The 23,082-nt window shown below is 39.1% G+C and overlaps 1 protein-coding gene across 1 annotated transcript; it reads left to right on the forward strand.

Annotated features, from left to right (window-relative positions):
* Positions 1–19,158: 19,158 nt before the first annotated feature.
* LOC134793868 (uncharacterized) lies at positions 19,159–23,035 on the forward strand (the record flags this gene model as incomplete). Its single annotated transcript, XM_063765582.1, has 2 exons — positions 19,159–20,078; positions 21,887–23,035. A coding segment is annotated over one exon (909 nt), but the record flags the coding sequence as incomplete, so codon positions are not given.
* Positions 23,036–23,082: the final 47 nt, after the last annotated feature.

The raw sequence follows: 23,082 nt of genomic DNA on the forward strand, positions 1-23,082 counted from the left end.
AAAAATATTAAAAATAAGTGCATTCCATTCGTTTTGGGATTATACTGAGCAACTTTTACTATGGGACCAACCCCGAAATCGGGAAACGATGACTAATTAAAAAATTCCATTTGAAATAAAATTGCATCAGAAATTCTGATAAAAAGGTCCTTATTGCACATGAAGCATATGGACTCTTCCTTGATGGAAAGCCGCAAATATTCCATCGCTGGATTGCCACAAACTTGGCAAAATATCTTCAAACCGTGACGATTTTAAATATAGAGTTTCCAGTCTTAATGAGTTCTTAATCTATTTTTATTTCCTTAAGAAAAACCTATTACATATTAAGATTTAACTGTTTCCAAATCAGTATATTAATAAGAGTGACGTACGTCTGTATGGTTTTGTCTGCGAAAATTTGAGTAGGTAGGTACTTAATGGTGTTATAGGTATTAGTGTGTTGTGTTATTTGTAAGTCCGTAAAATCTAACACTCCGTTAGTCCGTAACCGTCATATTGTCATTTTTGTTTGTTAGAAAGACGTAAATTTTACAGAGGTACTCCAATGCTATTGGTTGATTGCCCACATCTCCACTCCGCTTTCGCCTCAGTGGACATGCAGCCTGAGTGAGTATATTATGTATATAGTTAGGGTAATTCCCCAGTAACTGGCCGGTTTTAGTAATTGGCCACCAAATGAATTCTATTCACCTATAAACAGGGTTCATTTTTAGTATAAGGTTTATTCGCCAGTAACAAACGTAACGCCGGTTTTAGTAACTGGCCGCCCTAATCTAAAAATGAATTATGTTCACCTATAAACAGAATTCATTTTAGAGTAGCTAGATCAGTGCCCGAAAAGCGTTAGTTCCGCGTAGCATTATTCCCGGTCGCATTTTTCCCCACTAGAGTTTGTTTTCGTTCATAGATGTCACCATTATTATGTGTTCACCGGCGTTACTTTCTCTATAATTAATACTTTCCAAGTCGTTTTTTTTCTCATTCTTTTTATTTCTTAGGCAATAATATTACCATGTGGTCTCACCGCACTGTTTCATTTCAAAAAACATTTAGTACACAACTTAGCTAGACGGAGCCCCGCTTCGCGGGGCTCCTATTTCTGGGCGGTTTGCCCTTCGGGCATCTGGGCTATAACCGCGAAAATCGAAGTTCGCAAATTGTGGGCATTTTTCTCTGTCACTCTTATTACGCCTTCGTTGGAGTAAAAGAGCTTTCTCTTCCCCCGCAATTTGCGAATTTCGGTTTTCGCGGTAGCCGCTCTGAAGCTACCTAACGAACCTAACCTACCTAACCTATTAATTTAGTGTGACGTCCATGAAAACATTACACTTTGGGGAAAAAAGTGTAGGTAGGTTAGGTTCGTTAGGTAGGTAGCATCAGATGCCCGAAGGGCAAACCGCCCAGAAATAGGAGCCCCGCGAAGCGAGGCTCCGTCTAGCTAAGTTGTGAACTAAATGTTTTTTGAAAAGAAACAGTGCGGTGAGACCACATGGTAATATTATCGGCTAAGAAATAAAAAGAATGCGAAAAAAACGACTTGGAAAGTATTAATTATAGAGAAAAGAAACGCCGGTGAACTCATGATAATGGTGACATCTATGAACGAAAACAAACTCTAGTGGGGAAAAATGCGACCGGGAATAATGCTAAGCGGAACTAACGCTAGTGGAGAAAAATGCGACCGGTAATAATGCTATTTAAGCGGAACTAACGCTAGTGGAGAAAAATGCGACCGGAATAATGCTACGCGGAACTAACGCTAGTGGGGAAAAATGCGACCGGAAATAATGCTACGCGGAACTAACGCGTTTGGGGCGCTGATCTAGCTACTCTAAAATGAATTCTGTTTATAGGTGAATATAATTCATTTTTAGTTTAGGGCGGCCAGTTACTAAAACCGGCTGTTTACTGGCGAATTACCTTATATGCATTCGGTTTACCATAAAGTCACAACTTTGCACATACCGTCACATACATAGCTCGGTCTAGTCTACGTAATTCCACCTATTTGTTTGTGTCACCACCGTGTCTCCAGAGACACTGGTCATTAGTCCTCCCCTAATTATCTTTACCGTCCAGCATGCCAAATTGAACCTTAAAACAAGAGCGATACTGTTTTTTGTAATTGGCAATGTTTATATGGTCAAGCTTACAGACTGAATGTAAATAGTTTTCAGTTTGTTGTATGAATTAAAACTAATACTTATTACTGAAAATTGTATACGTCCTGAATTGAAAGTGGATTAATTTGAAAAAATCCGATTTACACCGTAAAAAGTGCTTTTTGCACCCACTGAGTTATTGTGCTCCAACAAATATATTGGTATATAATTGGTAGGTAATGGTATATATATAGTAGGTACAGTGATACACGGTATTGTTATGCCATGTAGGGTTCCTGCTAAATTGGGAATTCTATAGCGTAAGTATTGAACAACCAATTTAGCTAGGACCCTAAATGGCGCAACAATCGCGGAGCGTAAATGGTACATTAAAACACAACCGTTACAACATGATAGTAGTTATGGTCTAATATAAATCGACATAATTAACACACCTACCACAATATTATTTATATATCTGTAGCGTTAGTGAATAAGGGTATAAATCTTGGGCAGCGCAGGTGTAAAAGGGTGTAAGTTCCGCGTAACACTTATGCCCTTTTACACCTAAGCTTCGCGAGACTTGTACCCTTTTTCACTAGGACTACAAATATTTATTCGAACAATCTCAGCAATCTCGGCATCACACAGCGTAAATCGACCGTAGTACAGTCGCGCATACTGCAGCACTTTGGCCATGTCTCTAGGCGAGATAACGACTCCATAGAGCGACTGGTCGTACAAGGAAGAGTGGAGGGAACCAGATCGCGCGGCAGATCACCTATGCGCTGGACTGACCAAATAAAATCCGTAGTGGGAAACCGCGTATCTGACTGTGCCAGACAGTCTGCCAACAGGGAGAGATGGCGGGAGATCGTGCGAAGAGTTGTGTCCGCCTCTACTACCGATGCGGACGCCTCAACGTGACTACGACCGCTCTGTCAAGAGCGATACGACAGAGAAGAAGAATTTATTCGATCATTGGAGCAAATTCTGGAACAAAGTAGGCACATTTTACAGTACTGTCACGTCTGAAGATACGGATGGCAAAGTGCCAAAACTATGAATACCTTAATATAATTATGTATGGGCAATAATGTCGTGTATACATATTTTTGGCACGTTTTTCGTATCGATATTTTCCGACGTGACTGTACCTACGCAATAATATGTTCACATGATCTGTTTGCGAATAAACAATAACTTCAACTAACAACGGTAAAATCATACTCTCGTTTTATATAACATTGCCCTCTTTAATATAGGGTTGCCAGTGCTTTAAAAGCCACGCTATTTATTGAAAAACTATATTTTGTTTTTTATCTTTAGAGTCGGACCACAAAAAGTCTGCAGCGGATTTGATAGCCCACGCAGTGCAAGTGTCATTTATACGTCATAATAATAAAATAATAAAATATTTATTTGGTTCGCACAAACAAACGTAATTATAACTGGGCTGGTGCTTCTTTTTAAGCGTACATGACACTTGTGTCAAGAGACACCGCTCTCCCTAGGTGGTAGCAAAATTTATATAAAAACAATAACTGTGGCTTAAAACTAAAACTAATATTTCTTGAAAATAACAAAAAATAGAAAGAAAATAAAGTATATAAAACTAATATTAACATTAACAATAATTTGTTCTTAATAGGTAAGGCTTTTTTTATATATTATTTGAAGGTACAAATTGGAGGACTACAAGTTTATAATTTCATAAAAGTTTGACGTTTAAAATAACACTTTCACTGCGTGGGCTATCAAATCCGCTGCAGACTATTCTTGGTCTGACTCTAGTAAGTAACTAATCTACAAGTTGCCTCCAGAATCTCGCGAACTAAATTGACAGGTCAATGTGCTGTGCTGTGTGCTGTACATATCGATATTTTCAAAAAAGTTTGAATTAGAGAATATCGCGAGAATTTACCGCTAGCGGCGCTACTGTTGCGCGGTCAGTTAAAATGTATCTTTAAGTAATTTTGTTAAGTTATTTTACTAATGTTACTTGGTATTTCGAAAATTGTGCAATTTTATAGTAATAGAGACAAGGATATTTGATAAACATATTGTAATTAAATAAATATTTTATTTTATTTATTTGTTAGGAAAACTTACAGCTAGAGTAACAAGTTAGGTGATAACATAGAAACAGTGATTTTGGCTCAAAATACAAATAAGGTCAGCCCCGGCGGGTAAATATTTCGTACAATGTGATTAATTTCTCATTTAATTTGTGTGGTGTGGACGCAAAAATTAAACCGTCTCGGTGATCCATATTGCTTCGATTGTAAAGACCAGTCCCTAAACTGGACATTCAAGTTGACAATTAGGTCAGAATTTAAATAATTATGGATCAATCTCATCTACCGACCACATGTACAAAATTTAATCATCCATTTTACATTTATGTCGACAACCGAGCTCTTGAAATAAAAACTTGCCCCCAAACCTGCATACTAACATTGAAATTTGTCAATTTCGCATCCGCACCTCCTGATTTGATCGGTAACGTCACAATCTTGCAATCGAATCAACCACTTTTCTCGTCACATTCATATAAATCTAAATCGTTTGTGACCCCTAAACAATCATCACATGGTAGTAAGTCCAATATCTTACTTATCGATATCATTTTACCGACATATACTCGTGACTATTTTTTCTTTGCTATTCCTGGTATCATTGTATTTGTCAAACTCATGTCAATTTAGTTCGCGAGATTCTGGAGGCGACGTATCGATCGGATAGTTGGGGAGTATTAATCGATATTTTCATAGAAATGTGATATTCATTGATGACATTGCCTCAGTTTGCCTTAATTAATGCGCATAGAATTAAATTCCGACGTTAACAACACATCTAAAACGTGTTATGTTTATAACGTTTCGACACCGCGTTTTTGTAATTTTGGTGCTTCTGTCGAGGATTCTGTAAAGGAATGAAATTGCCGAGCGAAATTCGATATACATTTTCGGCCAAAAGTACGAAAACAACGTTGTTTTCTTTAATTTCTCATCATTTTAGAGCTCCGCACAAAACTGCTCGCGGAGCTCTTATAATAATTTATCCTTTATTTAACTTGGGTCTTAGGTTAGGGTTTTACAATGTGAGTATAAAAGTACAATATAAAAACACAAAACAGTACAAAAAATATATGGTTGTCACTTGTCTATAAAGTCGGTTTACGGACGATAATTTTGCGTGATAACGTCATACTCATAAGAAAACGTGGCCGTAACGTTACCATGGAGATCTGTCCACAACGTGACACTTTTTCGTGCATGCTACCGGTGTTCATCGATGTATGAGACGTTATCACGTCAAAAATATATAAACACATAATAAAAAACCTAACCTACGGTGCCGCCGGCAGCGGGGTATGGCCCAAGCTGCCGGTGGTCAGGGCCGCAGAGTGAGGAACCGACGTACTATACGCGCCGTTGTTATCATTATTGTTTTATATTGGAAACCAGAAACTTACATAAGGCGAGCCCAAAAGATTAAAATGATATTCCTGATATATTGTAAAAAAAGTAAACAATAGATATTTGGAAAGAGTTACATATCACTTGACGTCCTTTTGCGTGCACAACGCCAGATAAGATGAGCAATTCTCAAAAAGTTTGTACATTACTATCACATCTTAGATTTCTATAAAAATTGGTATGCTGGTAAAGTACATGAAGCTGAACAACTTCCACCATATTTCCCAAAATGTACCAGAAAGTTTCTATGAAACATTCCTTTTTTGTTACCAGATTTCCTTACACATTTGGTAACAATAAAGGAATGTTTCTTAGAAACGTTTCTAAATGTACAGACTTTTTGATAATTGCTCAGATAATGACTTGAATTTTGACAACCCTAAATAGCTGAAAAGGATAGTGCCATACAATAGAAAGGGATAGCATGATTCGTCCCTGAATTGCTGCTAAAATTCGGGTTTGTAGGAAGTGTCCTTTCTGTACGGTAGTAGGTACTATTATTTATTCTGTGTTATTGTAAGCTTATATGTTTCAATCTCACATAAGTTTTCATGTCAACACGATTAAAGCCTCCAGTCAGAAACTTCAGTGTCACATCCCTAAAATTGTGCGCTTTATCATAGAATATGAAGTGCTTTCATGGTTTAATCGGTTCATTTGGCCGAACAATCGATATTAAATTTGAACGCCGATGAAATGACAACATGGATAATAATATGTTTTGTATGACTGTAGAGTATTATATCTGGTCTTGTTGCAGATGCCATGATTCGGCCATTCTTGCTGACTGTACTATTTAAAACACTTTTGTAGGGTTCCGTACCCAAAGGGTAAATATGGGACCCTATTACTAAGACCCCGCTGTCCGTCTGTCCGTCTGTCCGTCTGTCTGTCACCAGGCTGTAACTCATGAACCGTGATGGCTAGACAGTTGAAATTTTCACAGATGATGTATTTCTGTTGCCGCTATAACAACAAATATTAAAAACAAAATAAAATAAATATTGAAGTGGGGCTCCCATACAATAAACGTGATTTTTTTCCGTTTTTGCGTAATGGTACGGAACCCTTCGTGCGCGAGTCCGACTCGCACTTGGCCGGTTTTTTAATTTCTCCTACTACAAAACAAAAACAAAAAGAACATTATTATTTCAATCCGCGAAGAAAGCACAACTGTCGAAGTCACTGGATTATTATACCCTACAAAAGCCAGGTTTTATTAAAATATAATAACGGACCCTTATTGTCAATGTCGTAGAGTTCTAATTTGTTTGCACTGCTGCTAAAATACTTGTGCCATTACATTCAGGGATGAAGTTTGTTATTGAAAAAGTAATCTTGTTCCAATATACTAAGGTCTTATTTCGTGAGTTTTAACTGTTTCGTAGTTTTGTTAGAAATGTAATTTGATGTTACAATGTATTGACGTCTGGTGCTTATAAAGTGTCTGATGAGATTTCTTTATCTCGGTGTTTTTATTGTAAAATTGCAGATGGCGCTTTTTCCTAATCTTGTGTAGTCCGATTGAAAATTGAATATAAACAATTGTAAAAAACCGGACAAGGGCGAGTCAGACTCGCCCATCGAGGGTTCCGTACTTTTTAGTATTTGTTGTTATAGCGGCAAAAGAAATACATCATCTGCGAAAATTTCAACCGCCTAGCTATCACGGTTCATGAGATATAGTCTGGTGACAGACAGACAGATACGGACAGAGAAATGGACAGACAGACGGATAGCGGAGTCTTAGTAATAGGGTTCCGTTTTTACCCTTTGGGTACGGAACGTAATGAAATGGAGGATAGGTAATAGAATAGCTATGTCAAAATAGTTTTTTTTTTAATTTCTGGTGTTTACATTCATATAATTAATATGAATTGCATTTAACACTTAGACAGTCGCCCCACTCGCGCCCTAGTTTCAATAGCAGCAGACCCATTTTTCACAAACAATTACACTTAACACTTTAAACTCTCGCGTTTTGTACACATATTTAATTACACAAACGGGTCTACCGCGATATAATTTCATTGTTTTTACGTTTCAGCTGAGTTGAGTCGGAATTAAAGGTTAAAACAATGAAATTATATCGCGGTAGACCCGTTTGTGTAATTAAATATAATTACACTTAAGTACCACTTTAAATTCAAGTGAAAGACCCGCATTTTTTTGTTGAAAAGACTATTATAAGGCAAGAACTTTCGTATTTGATGAAATGAAATATACACTAGGGGTTGTGTAAGAGCGGACTGTGGAGTGACGAGAGAGCTTGTAGACGGCCTTACCTTATTATGGTCATCCCACATTTCCCTTATTTCCCCTTTAAATTACCAACATAAATTCTTAAACTGGGTGTTGACTTGAATTATTCAAAAGAAGATTGAACTCACAGTTTAAGGGTCCGAGTTAAAAAATCACAACCCCCCATTTGACGATAACGAAGGCGTTAAATTTCCGTGAAAATATATCCCTTATTTAGATGCTGGGATCATTACTGTCCGGCAACAGGCTTAGTCCTCTTGCGACCGGATTAACTCTTGATCCTTTAGGCCGATTTGCACAGATGAACATTAATTTGATCTTCTATTTTTTCGTTGATAATTAATGTACTTTATTATTCACAACTATACTCTGTATCTTTAGGTATTTAAATAAAAGTAAACAAAATCTACCCTCAAATGGCTCCTTAAGCCAGTTGAGGGTAGATGAAAACATTACATGATCAAATAATGTAGGTTAAAGTCAGGTCGTTCATCATGACAGATCCAGGCGCTTTTGTATTTGGTTGGTTAACCAATAAATGTTATAACTACCCGAAAATGTACAATTTGTTTGTTTACATTTATTTAAATACCTAAAGATACAGAGTATAAGGGACATAATCGCGTAAAATTAAGTTGTAAAATCTCCGACGTTTCGAGGACGGCGTTGTCCCCGTGGTCTCGGAGAAGACTGGCTCAAGTTGACATCGACATCTTCTAGGCGCGAGGTATTGCTCGCTTGTGAACCTATACGAGCGAGTGATTTGTTTTTTTACCACGTCAGTGGCAATCAAGTATACGGTCCGCCTGATGGTAAACAGTCACTCAAGTCACTGTAGCCTATGAAACTCTTCCTTTCTGTCTTAGCGGCGTACGTATATAAATACGAGAGTTCTTGCCATATGATGGTCTTCCCTGTAGATTAATTTTATATCCGGTCTTACATTGATCTTAAGCAGGCCACTGACGAGCCTTCCAAATGGATGCCGTTACAATGGATTCATCCAAATGGACGGCATCCTAATATTAAACATTGTACGTTTTTGACATTCATGGACCGATTTTGGATTGCAGCCACGCTATTTGGACTGTTGGAAGGCTCGTCAGTGGCCATCTTTAGAGTACAAACCAGAAGTGTAAAGATGAGAGAAAGCACTTGGCTGAATTACAAAAATGTTACAAAAATTTTTTTACTAGTTGAGGTGGTTTATGAATACAAGCGGATGTCACTTTACAACACCTTTTGTTAGAAAGGGACTTCCACTTGTATTACAAGTTACAAGCTTTTGAGAAACGGGCCCCAGGAAAGAGTTTTTTTAACACGCTGAAGACCACGATAAGTGGCGTTGTCGAAGAGGCGAAAAAAGGTGAAAATGATGATGATGATTATTTTAATGATGACCCGACTAATAGAATGATAACTATTAAATTATTATTTTTTAAAACCCCTTACGCTAAATGACAACAAAATCCATTTTAACGCAAAAAATGTCTCACATTATTTGAAAAAGAACTGATACTCTTCTAACTGCTGAATCGATTTCCATGAAACTTAGCTAAGAACCACCGCAAGAAAACTCGCTTTCGCGTAAAAAAAAACGCATCGAAATCAGTCCATCCGTTGGAGAGCTACGATGCCACAGACAGACACATAGACATTGGCGTCAAACATATAACCCCTCTTTATGCGTCGGGGGTTAAAAATAGTAGTACATTGCGAAACAAAGCTCCTCAACCATAAATAAGGAACTTTAATAATGGTATCGCCACACCCTCATCTAACAAACGACCCGGGTCCAGCTATTAAGTGAGACCCGACTAATTATTTATAATAATTATTTTAATATAGTGGCCCTAGATCTTCGCCCTTTTTGCACGTTGGGTGCTACACATTTATTTCGTCTACTTTAAATAAATTAACATAAGAAATGTGAATACCGTTGCGTGCTTTTGTTTACTGGAAACAAAAAAGTAATAGAGTTAGACCAAGAAAAGTCTGCAGAGATTTTGACAGCACACGAAGTGCAAGTGTTATTTATAGGTACCTACATCATAATTTCATAGAAGTTTGACGTTTAAAATAACACTTGCACTGCGTGTGCTATCAAAATCGTTGCAGACTTGTCTTGATCTGACTCTACAAATCGCAAATTTTAAATGGCATTCTTCATATTTTTTGTCAATGATTTTAAACTAGAATAGGTACTTAGTGTACAGTTTTAGTTAAAAACGAGAGTGACGGTCTTAAATCCAATAAGAAAATTCTCTGATCGTTTTAACGAGCCAATAAAGTGTCCCACTGCTGGGCAAAGGCCTCCCCCCTAGACTTCCAATCTTCCTGATTAACTGCAGCATCAGTTCAGTTACTGAGAAATTTGTCCAAGTTCTGATTTATTAATTCAATTCAAATTCCAGAAGTACAGGGGTCTCGGCCCCGAGTATATTTTTATGCCATTTGGGGTTGAGACCCTTGGCCCGTGGGGTCCTAATGCCCTACAACTTTTTAAAGACCTTTCAAAAAGGCTTATCGATTTCACTGGTGACCGAAGAGCTGGCAGCTTTCTCGCTCAACGTATTAGCTTCGCAATACAGCGGGGAAATGCTGCCAGCGTCCTCGGCACCATGTCAAAGGCGCCCAATTTCTTAGACGTATTTTAATTTTATTTTATTTTATTTTATTTACTATTAGTTTTTAGTTTTATTTTATAGATAAGTTAGTTTATTTTATTTTTAATGTTTGTATCTACCTTATAAATAAATTTCATGTTAATTCAATAAAAAAGTTAATTAAACAAATCAGAGCAATTATCTGTATCTACTTATACAGGATAAGCCTTAACGGGTGTCCAAAAAAAGGGCATCTCACGCCGACCGTGAGATAAATCTGCGAGGCAATTGGAACGGGCTCCGAGGGATTTATTAGTGATTTAAGGGCTAATGAAATAAGTCTGATTTTAGTATAAGTACCCTGTATAGTTAATTGGGGGATACAGGGATAAGATGGTTTGGATAAAAACGCGATTGTACGCAGATACTGTAATTGGAATTAAAGGTGATGTTCAGATTCAGACTGCACCAGCAGAAGCTGCAATATTGTGGCACGATATTACTGCCGACTGCATTGGCTGTCGCAAAAGTCGCAAGAGTACTCAATTTCGGTGCCCAGATTTTTGGTGTGACAAAGGCGCAAAGGCTTCGGCGGCTCGGTCATCTTGAGCGAATGGGAGGCGATCGGGCGGTGAAAAGAGCGTTTGAGGGAAAACTGATGTAAAATGTATCTCTCTCTCTTTCTCTTTCTCTCTCTCTCTCTTTCTCTATCCTTCTCTCTCTCTTTCTCTCTCTCTCTCTCAATACCTACTAAAGTAGGGATGTTGGCGTTGCTGTTGTAACGTTACTGCTGCAGCGGTGAGGTGAGCTATATATGTCACTGGGTTAGCGAGACTGTACTGCGAAAGTGCCTTAAAATCTTGAGTTAGCTCATCGTACAGGAAACATTCTTCTACTTCTTTTTAAAAAGGAACAAAACTACATTCTTTTTGCCTGGGAATCGAACCGACTAAAATTTTCAAAAAATAAACACTCGATATTTTGTCCCGCTAGTCGATACAGTTAATATTAATATTAATATTTTAGGTCTTACCCTCGTTTGTCGTACAAAATATCCGTAAAATCGAACATTTTGTACCCACACAAGAATATTTTTAGACAAACAAATTGTAAAAAATCTTTGAATGCAGTTTTCTTAAAAAAATACCACCTCCTTCCGGTAAATTTTAAGGCATATTGCCTCCAGAGTGTATAGTTATGTCCGATATCTTTACCTTCCTACAAAAATGCGTTTTTAAACGCATTATCAAACCTTATATTTCCGATAACAGATTTTTTTCCGAATTGGAAGGGCCCTTAACGTAACAGACGTTTAATTTAATTCCACTTAAAAAGAAACATTCGAGCCTGCTTCAAGTGCGATTCTGTGCGATTGATTTTAAGAAAAATAATATTTGTCAAGTACGTGATTGAACACGTAACGAAGACCGATACGACCTTCAAATCTTCTAGACAAGTGCGTACTACTCCCATCTTAAAGGACAGTATCGCACTTGCAACCATTCTGGTGTTACAGGTATCCATGGGCGTAATTACTTACCATCAGGAGATTCGTATGCTCGTCTGCATCCTATATCATGATATAAAAAAATATTTCAATTGAAAATGAGATCAATTTGACACCAGTTTCTAAGTTCGAATCAAGCCCAAGGCAATAAAGCGATTGAGAGGCATCTTTATTCTGTTTTAGAGATTAGTCCCGTTATTTTCTTTAATTGCGTTGCCTTTGGCGAAGATTTCGTTAATAATAGTTTCAATTCGTATTTAGGCTTTTGTTTTTGATATTGTTTATTTAGTTTCGTCCTCGATATGACGTTAAACTGTCGTGCACCTAATGGCATTAGGTGTAAACGGCCAACTTGGGGCACGCTGACCACCTTGAGAAGGTGCAGTGTTGGCCTAGTTGGTACAGTTTGTGCTAGAGCAGGGCACAAACTTAGTACGGTGGCGGAAGAATGTCAAGGACATCAACGGCGGCGTACATGAGCCGAGTCAGAAGGCTCACTGTTCACTCACCAACCCGCACTGGACGAGCGTGGTGGGTTACTCGTCTAATCCCCTCTCAATTATGAAACGCAAAACAAAAAATAGGCCCCTCGTGCCCGGTCGCTCCGGGGGTACTGTTGATGACGGTAGGCAGTCTACCCTCGGAGAAGGGGGTGCTAAGAATCCCCGGGCGTTGTTATCTCCTAACCGTCTCACGACTAATGCATGTCAAAGGGAAAATAATACCGAAAATCTTAAAATATTAACTTATAACGTTCGTACATTGCGAACCGAGGAACGTCTACTCGAACTAGAGAACTCGTTGAAAGAGATTAGGTGGGATATCGTAGGTTTATCAGAGGTTCGCAGAGCAGGAGAAGAAACTATTGAGCGAGCCGACAACATTTTTTTCTACCACGGCAAGCCAGGCGGTCGTGGAGGAGTAGGCTTCATGGTAGCTAAACGCTGGAAAGAAAACATTTTAGAGTTTGTAGCCTATTCTGACAGAATCGCCGTGCTCAAATTCCAACTGACTCAAAAGGAAACCCTAACAGTTGCTCAGGTATATGCCCCAACATCCTCGCATTCAGACGCTGCCGTAGAGGAGTTTTATGACTTGCTAGATAAAGCCTGCGACGAGCACCGAGGTTCGTGGACAATAGTACTCGGTGACTTCAACGCAAAAGTAGGGACAAGGCAAGAATTTGAAGATAGCCACATACTCGGACCACACGGGTTAGAAAACCGCAATGATCGTGGTTCACGCTTGATTCAATTCGCCTTTGGACGTAATCTCAGTCTTTGTAACTCGTTCTTCTATAAGAAACCACAGCGCAGGTGGACTTGGGTGTCACCCAACGGAGACACAAAGAATGAAATAGATTTTGTACTTTCATCCAATCAAACCATTGTAAACAATATTGAAGTCCTCAATGCAATAAAATATAGTTCCGATCACAGACCAGTTCGAGCAAGTCTCCTGTTTAATTTCAGAATACATCGACAACGGAAAATGTTAAGTACGATCAAACGTCTGGATAAAAGCATTTTAATTAGTAACAAATCAACCTTCAACCTAGAACTAAAGAACGCATTCACAGCATTAAGCCTTGATACGGAACAAGTTGACTTACCTAATGTAGACACTGTAGACAGCCAGTATTCAAAAATTAAAAAATGCATCAAATCTGCATCTAATAAAATCAAATGCGCAAATAATAAAACAAGCAAATTGACAGACCCCACGATAAACCTTATTCAAAGTAGACACAATTTCAGGAGCAACGCCACAGGAACCAGCTATAAATCATTAGACAGAGAAGTAAAACGAAGCATTCGAAAGGACATACGCACTTACAATAATACACTAATTAAAGTAGCCCTAGAGCAAAACAGATCTCTTAAAATAGCCAAACAAGGAATCACCAAACAAAAAACATGGATCTCTGGCCTACGCGATGAAACTGGTACTATACAAGGCGACAGAGGAAAGATAATGGCGATTTGCACGAAGTTTTACAAAAACTTATACTCCGACCCAGTTCGCTCATGCAATACCACCAACATTCCATACTTCTGTCCTGATACCATTCCACCCATAACGGGCTATGAAGTCCACGTAGCGCTGTCTAAAATGAAATACAGTAAAAGTCCTGGGGAGGATGGTATCACTACAGAGGCTCTTAAAATCGGCGAGCCAACCCTAATCACACACATTACTAACCTTTTTAATGATATTTTAAAAACAGGCATATTTCCGCAACAGTTTTGTCATTCCAATATTATAATTCTGTACAAGAAGGGAGACAAGGCCGACATAAACAATTACAGACCTATAAGCCTCGTCTCTCATCTGTATAAAACATTTATTAAAGTCATTGAACACCGCATATCAGGCCAACTAGATAGACAACAACCACCAGAACAGGCAGGGTTCCGACCCGGACTATCCACCACAGACCATCTACAGACACTCAACCAAATAATAGAAAAGCACCATGAATTCGACCTTCCTCTCTACCTTGCATTCGTTGATTATACAAAAGCCTTTGACAGCATTTCTCATAAATCGATATTTACTGCTTTAGAAGAACAAAACATAGATCCCACATATATAAATCTCTTACACAACATTTACAATAACAGCACAGCAAATATAAAATTACAGTCTTCTGGCCCAACTTTCAGAATTGAAAAAGGCGTCAAACAGGGTGACCCGCTATCTCCCAAATTATTTACGTCCACCTTGGAACAGGCCTTCCGTAAGCTGGCGACCGATTGGGAAGATAGGGGCGTTGAAGTCGGCGGCAGACGGTTAACAAACCTTCGCTTTGCTGACGACATCGTCCTTTTCTCAGCGTCGGCTACAGAACTCGAAAGCATGCTCCAACAACTGAGCACGGTAAGCCTTGAGATCGGACTGCAAATGAACATGTCAAAGACCAAACTAATGACAAACAGCGCCAAACGTAGGATTCAAGTAGACGGCGGAGGAATTGAATATGTCCATGAGTACATTTACTTGGGCCAAATAGTCTCTTTCCAGGCACGACAAGACAAGGAGGTCGCAAGACGTACCGAAAATGCCTGGAAGAGCTATTGGTCCATGAAAGAATACATGAAGGGAGACCTTCCTATATCGCTGAAACGCAAACTCATGGATATGTGTATTCTTCCGATCCTCACCTACGGCGCTCAGACTTGGTCTTTGACTAATGCTCAAAAGCTTTCCCTCAAGGTTTGCCAGAGAGCGATGGAGCGCAGTATTCTAGGTGTCAAATTGACTGACAGAATCAGAAATTCCATCTTGCGCTCCAAAACCAAAGTAGCCGACGTAGCCCTGACAGCCGCCAAGCTTAAATGGGACTGGGCCGGACACATCTGCCGTATGCCAAACGACTTGTGGGCCAAGAAAACTACCGAGTGGACACCAAACATAGTGCGGCGGCACGGCAGACCTAGAAGGAGGTGGCGGCACGATCTCGACGTCTTTCGGAAAGATTGGCCTAATATTGCCATAGAACGAGACGCGTGGAAGAAAGAGAGGGAGGCCTTTGCCCAGCAGTGGGACACAACAGGCTAACAAATAATAAATAATAATAATAGTTTTATTTTGATTTTTCAAAACGTCTCGCTTGGCACGCCTCGGTGGCACGCAGTTCAAAATCCCATACAAAATGACACTTAACGCAAACGCGTTCGTCACGTCATCACCGTATCGAATGAAATTTACACTAGAGGTACCTGTACGGTTACCATCAGTTTGTCGCTGACATAAACGCCGTCGAGAACGTAATTTACTTTCTATACATCCCGTTTGCACTAATATGCGAGTGCGAGCGAGATGTATAGAAAGTAAATTACGTTCTCGACGGCGGTTATGTCAGTGACAAACTGATGGTAACCGTACTGGGGTACTGTATAGGACACTTAGGATCACTTCCACCATCCCACTAACCCGGGGTTAAGCGGTTAAACCTAATAACCTAATGTCAAATTGTACTGGTAACCATGGAAACTCCAAGTTTAACCTGTTATCCCCGGGTTAGTAGAATGGTGCAAGTGGGCCTTAGAATAACTAAGTTGGTACTCAAAAATCGTTTAACAAATGTATCATAATTATGTCACCCGTATCGTAACACCAATCAGAAACATTCATTAAAATCGCCTTCAATTCCAATAATTTTAACATTAAAAACATAAAACGGGTTAAAACCGAAATTATTCCTACAGCTCCAATCGCAAGGTGAAATAAAAGGCCGATCGGTAGATACTGCACAATTTGGTGCGGATTAAATATTAATCCGGGGATGCTATTCTGAAAGCGTGCGATAAATTTTTTTAGCTCCATTACGTTGCTGGGCTTCTCCCCAGGGACTACTAGTATGTATTTTTGTAGCAAAGAGTTAATAATAGTAGAGGTATAAAGTCTAAGAAATAGCTGAAGTATATTTTGCTTTTTAAATAAAAGTAAACAAATCATTTGTACATTTTCGGGTAGTTATAACATTTATTGATAAGCCCAGGGCTCGGAACCGGTATTGAAATACCTGTTAATATCGTTCCAAAACCGTTATATTATTTCGTTCACAAAAAAACCGGTTAATTGATGGAACGCGAACTAAATAATTACGTTCTCTCTCCTAACCGGTAAGAAGAGGGAACGGAACTTTATGGTTCGCAAGGAACGATATAATACCGGTTACACTTGGCTTTCGGAGACTCTCGGTTAAACTCGTTGTCATAATACTTATTCGTTCTATCTCGCTTCGATATTTTCAATTTAACCGGTTAATTTCGTTCCACAAAAACGGAAGGCGAACAAATTAGGCATAAATCAGTATCTTAATAGAACAGTTCTTTAACCGGTAACCACAAACGGAAACGAAGTCCTTTTCGTTCCCGGGTGAATGAACGAAACCGGTTTGAAAAATAAAACGGTTTCCGAGCCCTGTTTAACCTACATTATTTTTGATCATGTAATTTTTTCATCTTCCCTCAACTGGCTTAAGAAGCCATTTGAGGGTAGATTTTGTTTACTCTTTTTTAAATACCTAAAGATACAGACTATAGAACAGTGTCGTATGCGTAATTATTAGATCGCAGTTTGACTTCTGATCTTTGTAGCAGGGCTCCCAGGCTTTAAGAAACCTAATGTTGTCAGGCTGAAAAGTAGTCCTTTTACTATTCTCATTCATTCACCGTCAAAAAATTCACACCTTATTCACAAATAGGATTTAAATACTTGACGTAGGTACGACAATTCCTTTTCTTTTCATTGTGTTACCCGCTGTTGGGGTGTAGGTCTCGAGTCATAATTCTTCCATTGACTCCGGTCCTGGACCGTTTGGGTAACCTACTCCCATTCCATCCCCAACACACCCAACTTTACTTCCACGAAACGGCGCCAAGTAAATTTAGGGTGACCACTGACCAGGATTCCGTTTAAGAAAATAAAATAAAACTCAACGAAGCTTCAGTTCATTCGGCATGTTAACTCCTAAACATCCTGGAAGGCAGGATTGAAAAGACAAGAGGAAATTAAAAGACCGGCACAAGAAAGAAATGGTTGGCGATTACTCCACCTACAAGAGCTAAGCTCTTAAGTTATGATGATGAAGATTCAGTTAACACAAAACATGTAGCACCGTATGGCGACACCTAGTTCGGTTGACAAACTTATTTTTTTCTAAGATTGTACGCATCTTCTACAATCAACTACTCTTTGGTGTAGTAAATAGACAATAATAGCACTGACTACATTAAATCCCAATTTAGTATATTTCTAAACGTCTTGGATGAAGATTGTTGGATTAACTTGTTGCATTTTGAATTCTTTATATTTTGGATCGTGACAAATCGCTACAGTTAAATTTACCTGACATAGTCTAATTTCTCTGAATATAGAAGCTTGTAGTTATTATGAGTTTTGCAGCACCCTTACAGGGTTCATAGCTAACGCAAAATAAAAGAAAAGTCAGTCACATTTCTTTCACTATTGATTTCAACTTGGCCAATTTTAACCCTGCCAACCTGCAATAAAATTTTGCGAACGCATTAACGGTGACAAATGGTTTGGTGCAACTGACCCTTGGTCTGCGAACAAATCGCTGAACTGCCAATTCCCTCCCCTTGCTTAATACCTCCGTCGTTCAATCCCTGCCCAGATTTTATCAGGGATAAAATACATTGTATGTCCTTTTTTGGGTTAACTATATCTGTGCCAAAATTCGTCTAAATTCGTTCATCCCTTTTTGTGTCTGATTATACTTCGGGTGTCGACCGAAGACGATTACATATATTTACTTGCAGCAGTACGAGAGTATGTGCCGTCTCTGTCACACATTTAAAGTAAGCCTAGAAAGCGAAAAGCAACCTATCCCCTCTCTCACTCCCGCACGACCGGATCCCAGTCACGTGGTAACCTCATTACGTGATTTTGTGTCGTCAAGTTCACACGTTATACTTCTGACCGGGACTAGATTCGTGATAATTATGGGAAAAAGGAAAAGGTCTAGGTCAAAGGAAAGTGATTATAATGATATCTTAAGAAAAATGAAAAAATTAGAACGCAAGTTAAAGGAAAGACGAGAACGGTCGTTATCAGTGAGTTCAAATGCATCGAGTTTGAACTACCGCGGTGATAATTATGACTATGACCGATATTACGATGTTTATCCAGGTAAGTTATCTTAAAAACATTTGAAGTTGAGTAGGTAATTATGTTTCAAGTTTTCTGCATGACGTAGTCAGTAGGTAAGTACACGCTTATCTACATGTACCTACGCGGCAAATCATAATTGCTAATATGTTTACCAACTATTATGTTATAATTTTTAACCGGTTAAGTGTATTTTCACAAAACCTCGAAAAAATGTAATCCGCACGGGTACCTACCTTGGACCCCGCTGTGCATGGGTACCTATCTTGGACCCGGTCTGCTTGAGGGTACCTACCTTGGACCCGCTTGGTATGCGCGCATTACGTTATGGGTTACTATCTTGTACCTACCCACAAAAAAAAAAATAAAAAAAAAAAAAAAATTGTAGGTACTTATACCTATTTATGCACATACCCAAATCATTAAATAGGTATTGCTGGTGGTTTTTAGATGAAGACGCGTATGATCCAGCGACCAACTTGGATGATGAAATGGGTGACGAGGAGCGTCCCGCACAATTCGATTCCCCGCTTCCCGCTCCCCCGGCACCGGCCATACAGCAGCCGCCGCCATCGGTACCGCCGCCATCGTTACCGCCGCCGCCATCGTTACCGCCGACCGAGGCCGTGCCAGGCACATCATCATCGGCTATCTTACCTGAAGGGCAAGAGACAGACGCTACGGTAAACTTAGATCCTGTCATTCTAGATCTTTTAGGAGAGGACCCTTCTACTAAAAAGAGTTATGGTGCAAGTTTACATAAAGATATTGCCCCGAGGTGGGCTCATATCCTCACTAATGGTCTGACGAAAGAATCTCAAGCGGATCTAATAAAACAATATCGGTTACCCGAAAACTGCACCAATTTATCATCCCCAAAATTGAATCCTGAGATAAAAGCCGCGCTCTCTGAGTTAAATATCAAACAAGATCAATATAGCCAGGGCAAACAAAATCAAATTGGAAGCGGTCTCGCAGCTCTAGGACAAGCTTTAAATTGGGTTGTTACAGCCAAAGATATTATCCCCCCAGATATAGTTAAAGCTTTAATTGACGCCGGGAGGCTTATCTGCGACAACCACTACAGGGAATCGTTATCGCGTAGATATGCGATACTAAACACACTTAACAGAAACATCAGAGATACTGTTAAAGATACAAAGATTGACGAAAATCTCTTTGGATCCAACTTATCTGACCACTTGAAATCATCAAAAGCAATAACGAAGACTGGCTCAGAAATGAAGCCTGCGCCCCGAGCACCATACAGGGTGCCATCAGCTTTCCAGCCACAAAGAGGAGCTTTAAACTCGAGGGGGAACTCGCGCGCAGCAGCGACCGAGCCGCGGACAGCCCCTGCGTCCCGCCGGCCGCCGCATCCCCCGCCGCCGCGAGATCGCCGCCAGCCTGCCACGCGGGGCCGTCATCGCGCTTCTGGCTACTCGAGACATCAGAGGAGACATTAATGGAACCACAGGTACTGGTAGCAGGACGCTTAAAATATTTTTACAATAAATGGACCGAACTTACCGATGATCATACTATCCTAAATTGGGTCAAAGGTTATAAAATACCGTTCAAAGAACAGCCCATACAGACAATACAACCAAAAAATAATGCTTGTATTTCTCATTCTCAAATGACCATTATCGATGATTGCATTACCGAACTTTTAACGTCTAAATTCATCTCACCTTGCACACCTTGTGAAGGTCAATTCATTTCCCCGATCTTTACAGTGCCTAAGCCAAACGGGAAAAACAGGTTCATATTAAATTTAAAAATGTTAAATAAGTATATTGAGGTGGACCACTTTAAGATGGAGGACTACCGCACTGCCCTTAAGCTTTTACAATGTAATTATTATATGGGTTCTATTGATTTACAAGATGCGTATTTTCTAATCCCAATAGATGAAAATGATAAAAAGTTCTTGCGCTTCGAATGGAAATCACAAATATACGAGTTTAATGTACTCCCGTTTGGCCTATGCAGTGCTCCATATGTATTCACTAAGCTGTTCAAACCTGTTTTGCAATACTTACGCTCATCGGGTTTAATGTCAGTAGCTTATCTTGATGATTTTTTATGCATCGGCCAAACTTATGATGAGTGTTTGAAAAACATTAGCATAACGAAAGATATTTTGGAATCTTTGGGGTTCGTGATAAATACTAAGAAGAGTGTAATGGTACCTAATAAGACTTGTACGTTTTTGGGCTTCAAATTTGACACTAAACATATGATTATTACTTTGCCAGAAGAGAAAAAAACACGTATTAGGAATAAAGCTATAGAATTGATGAGAAAAAGTAGCTGCACTATTAGACAATTTGCAGAATTCATAGGTTTACTAACCTCCGCATGCCCAGCCGTGAGTTATGGTTGGATGTACACCAAACTATTCGAACGAGAAAAATTCCTCGCTCTCAATAATAGTGAGGACTATAATAGGCGAATGGCAATAGGGTCGTTTCTAAAAAATGATTTTTTATGGTGGATAGATAAAATCGGTTCATCTTTTGGCCCTATTAGAAAAAACAATTACCTTATGGAAATATTTAGCGACGCTTCTAATACTGGCTGGGGCGCAGCATGCGGGGGTCAAAGTGCAAACGGTAATTGGACTGATTCAGAATTACATCTTCACATAAATACTCTCGAATTAAAAGCAGCTTATTACGGACTAAAAATATTTACCGAAAACGTACAAGACTGTGATATATTGTTGAGGATCGACAACACCACTGCCATTAGCTACATAAACAGGATGGGAGGTGTGCAACACCCCCATTTGAACGATTTAGCTCGTAAAATATGGCAGTGGTGTGAAGACAAGAATATCCATATATTCGCCTCTTATATAAAATCCTGCGAAAATGTAATTGCCGATAGGGAATCTCGCCGAATCAATATCGACACGGAATGGGAAATCTGTCAACCAGTTTTCGTACAAATAACCAACCTATTAGGTAAACCGGAGTTTGATCTATTTGCTAGTGCCCAGAATAATAAATGCACTAGATATGCGTCTTGGAAACTAGACCCTTTTTCGGAGGTAGTTGACTCGTTTACATTTAATTGGCATGGCATAAACTTTTATGCCTTCCCTCCATTTAGTCTGATCACTAGAGTCCTGGAAAAAATTATTACAGACCAAGCAGAAGGAATTTTAATTGTACCTGACTGGCCTTCACAGCCATGGTACCCTTTGTGGTCTAGGCTCATTATATCAAAGAAATATTTTTTCGGTCCTGACAAAACATTGTTGTACTCCCCTTTCAGAACCTGCCATCCACTTCACGCGGACCTTGTTCTGGTGGCAGCCAGGTTATCAGGGACTCATTGATAACGCGGGGCGTACCATTGGATTCTTTAGATATAGTAATGGCTTCATTTTCACCACAAACGTTATAACAATATAGTAGCACAATTACATCTTGGGCTTCCTATTGTACAAACAATAACGTAAACATATTGAATGTCGATAGCAGTAATGTAATTTCTTTTCTTACACAAAAATTTAATGAAGGTGCTAGCTATAGTTCCTTAAATACACACAGATCAGCCTTATCAATTATTTTGGGTACGGAAGTGACACTAAATGACTGTATTAAACGATTTATGAAAGGTGTATATAGGCTTAATCCACCTCGGCCCAAATATAATTCAACATGGGATACTAACATCGTGCTAAATTATCTCTCTAATACGTATCCCTACCCGTATGATGATATTTCACTGCCTAATCTGACTTATAAAACCAGCACTCTTTTATGTATAGCATCTGCCCAACGAATGCAAACCATTAGTTTTATTAAATTACAAAACATAACATTACAAGATGATGCGATTATTATTAGAATTACCGAATTAATTAAGACGTCTAGGCCTGGAGCTTGCCAACCACTCATAAGATTGCCCTTCATACGTGAAAACCCTAGCATTTGTCCAGCTTTAGCACTAAAAACCTACATAGAAAAAACCCAACACTTACGTCAAAATTCACTAGATGGACATCTGTTTTTAGGAATTCGCAAACCGCATAAAAAAGTTGGAACCCAGACTCTAGCGCGTTGGGTAAAGAAGGTGCTGCACGATAGCGGCATCGATATATCAATATTTGGTGCTCATAGCACCAGGTCAGCATCGACATCCGCCGCGTACAGATCAGGGATCAATCTGGAGGTGGTTCGCAAGGCCGCAGGATGGAGTGACACCTCCAATGTATTCCTTAAGTACTATTATAGAGATGTTGTACAGACAAATCAAGATGTGTTCATTAATGCAATACTTAGTTAGTTCACAGGCTATTTGCATTTATATGTATTAACGTAAAGTTAAGCGAGCGATAAATGTACAATAACCCTTGCGTTTACGTTTTAGTTTACGTACGATTAATTTCCCTTGTTTTGTTTAGTTGGGAATTTGGAAATTAAAGTTAACTTGTTGATTTGAACATTTTATCTTTTTATTTCTTC

Source organism: Cydia splendana, chromosome 9 (genome assembly GCF_910591565.1).
Source record: "Cydia splendana chromosome 9, ilCydSple1.2, whole genome shotgun sequence".
Classification (NCBI taxonomy): domain Eukaryota; kingdom Metazoa; phylum Arthropoda; class Insecta; order Lepidoptera; family Tortricidae; genus Cydia; species Cydia splendana.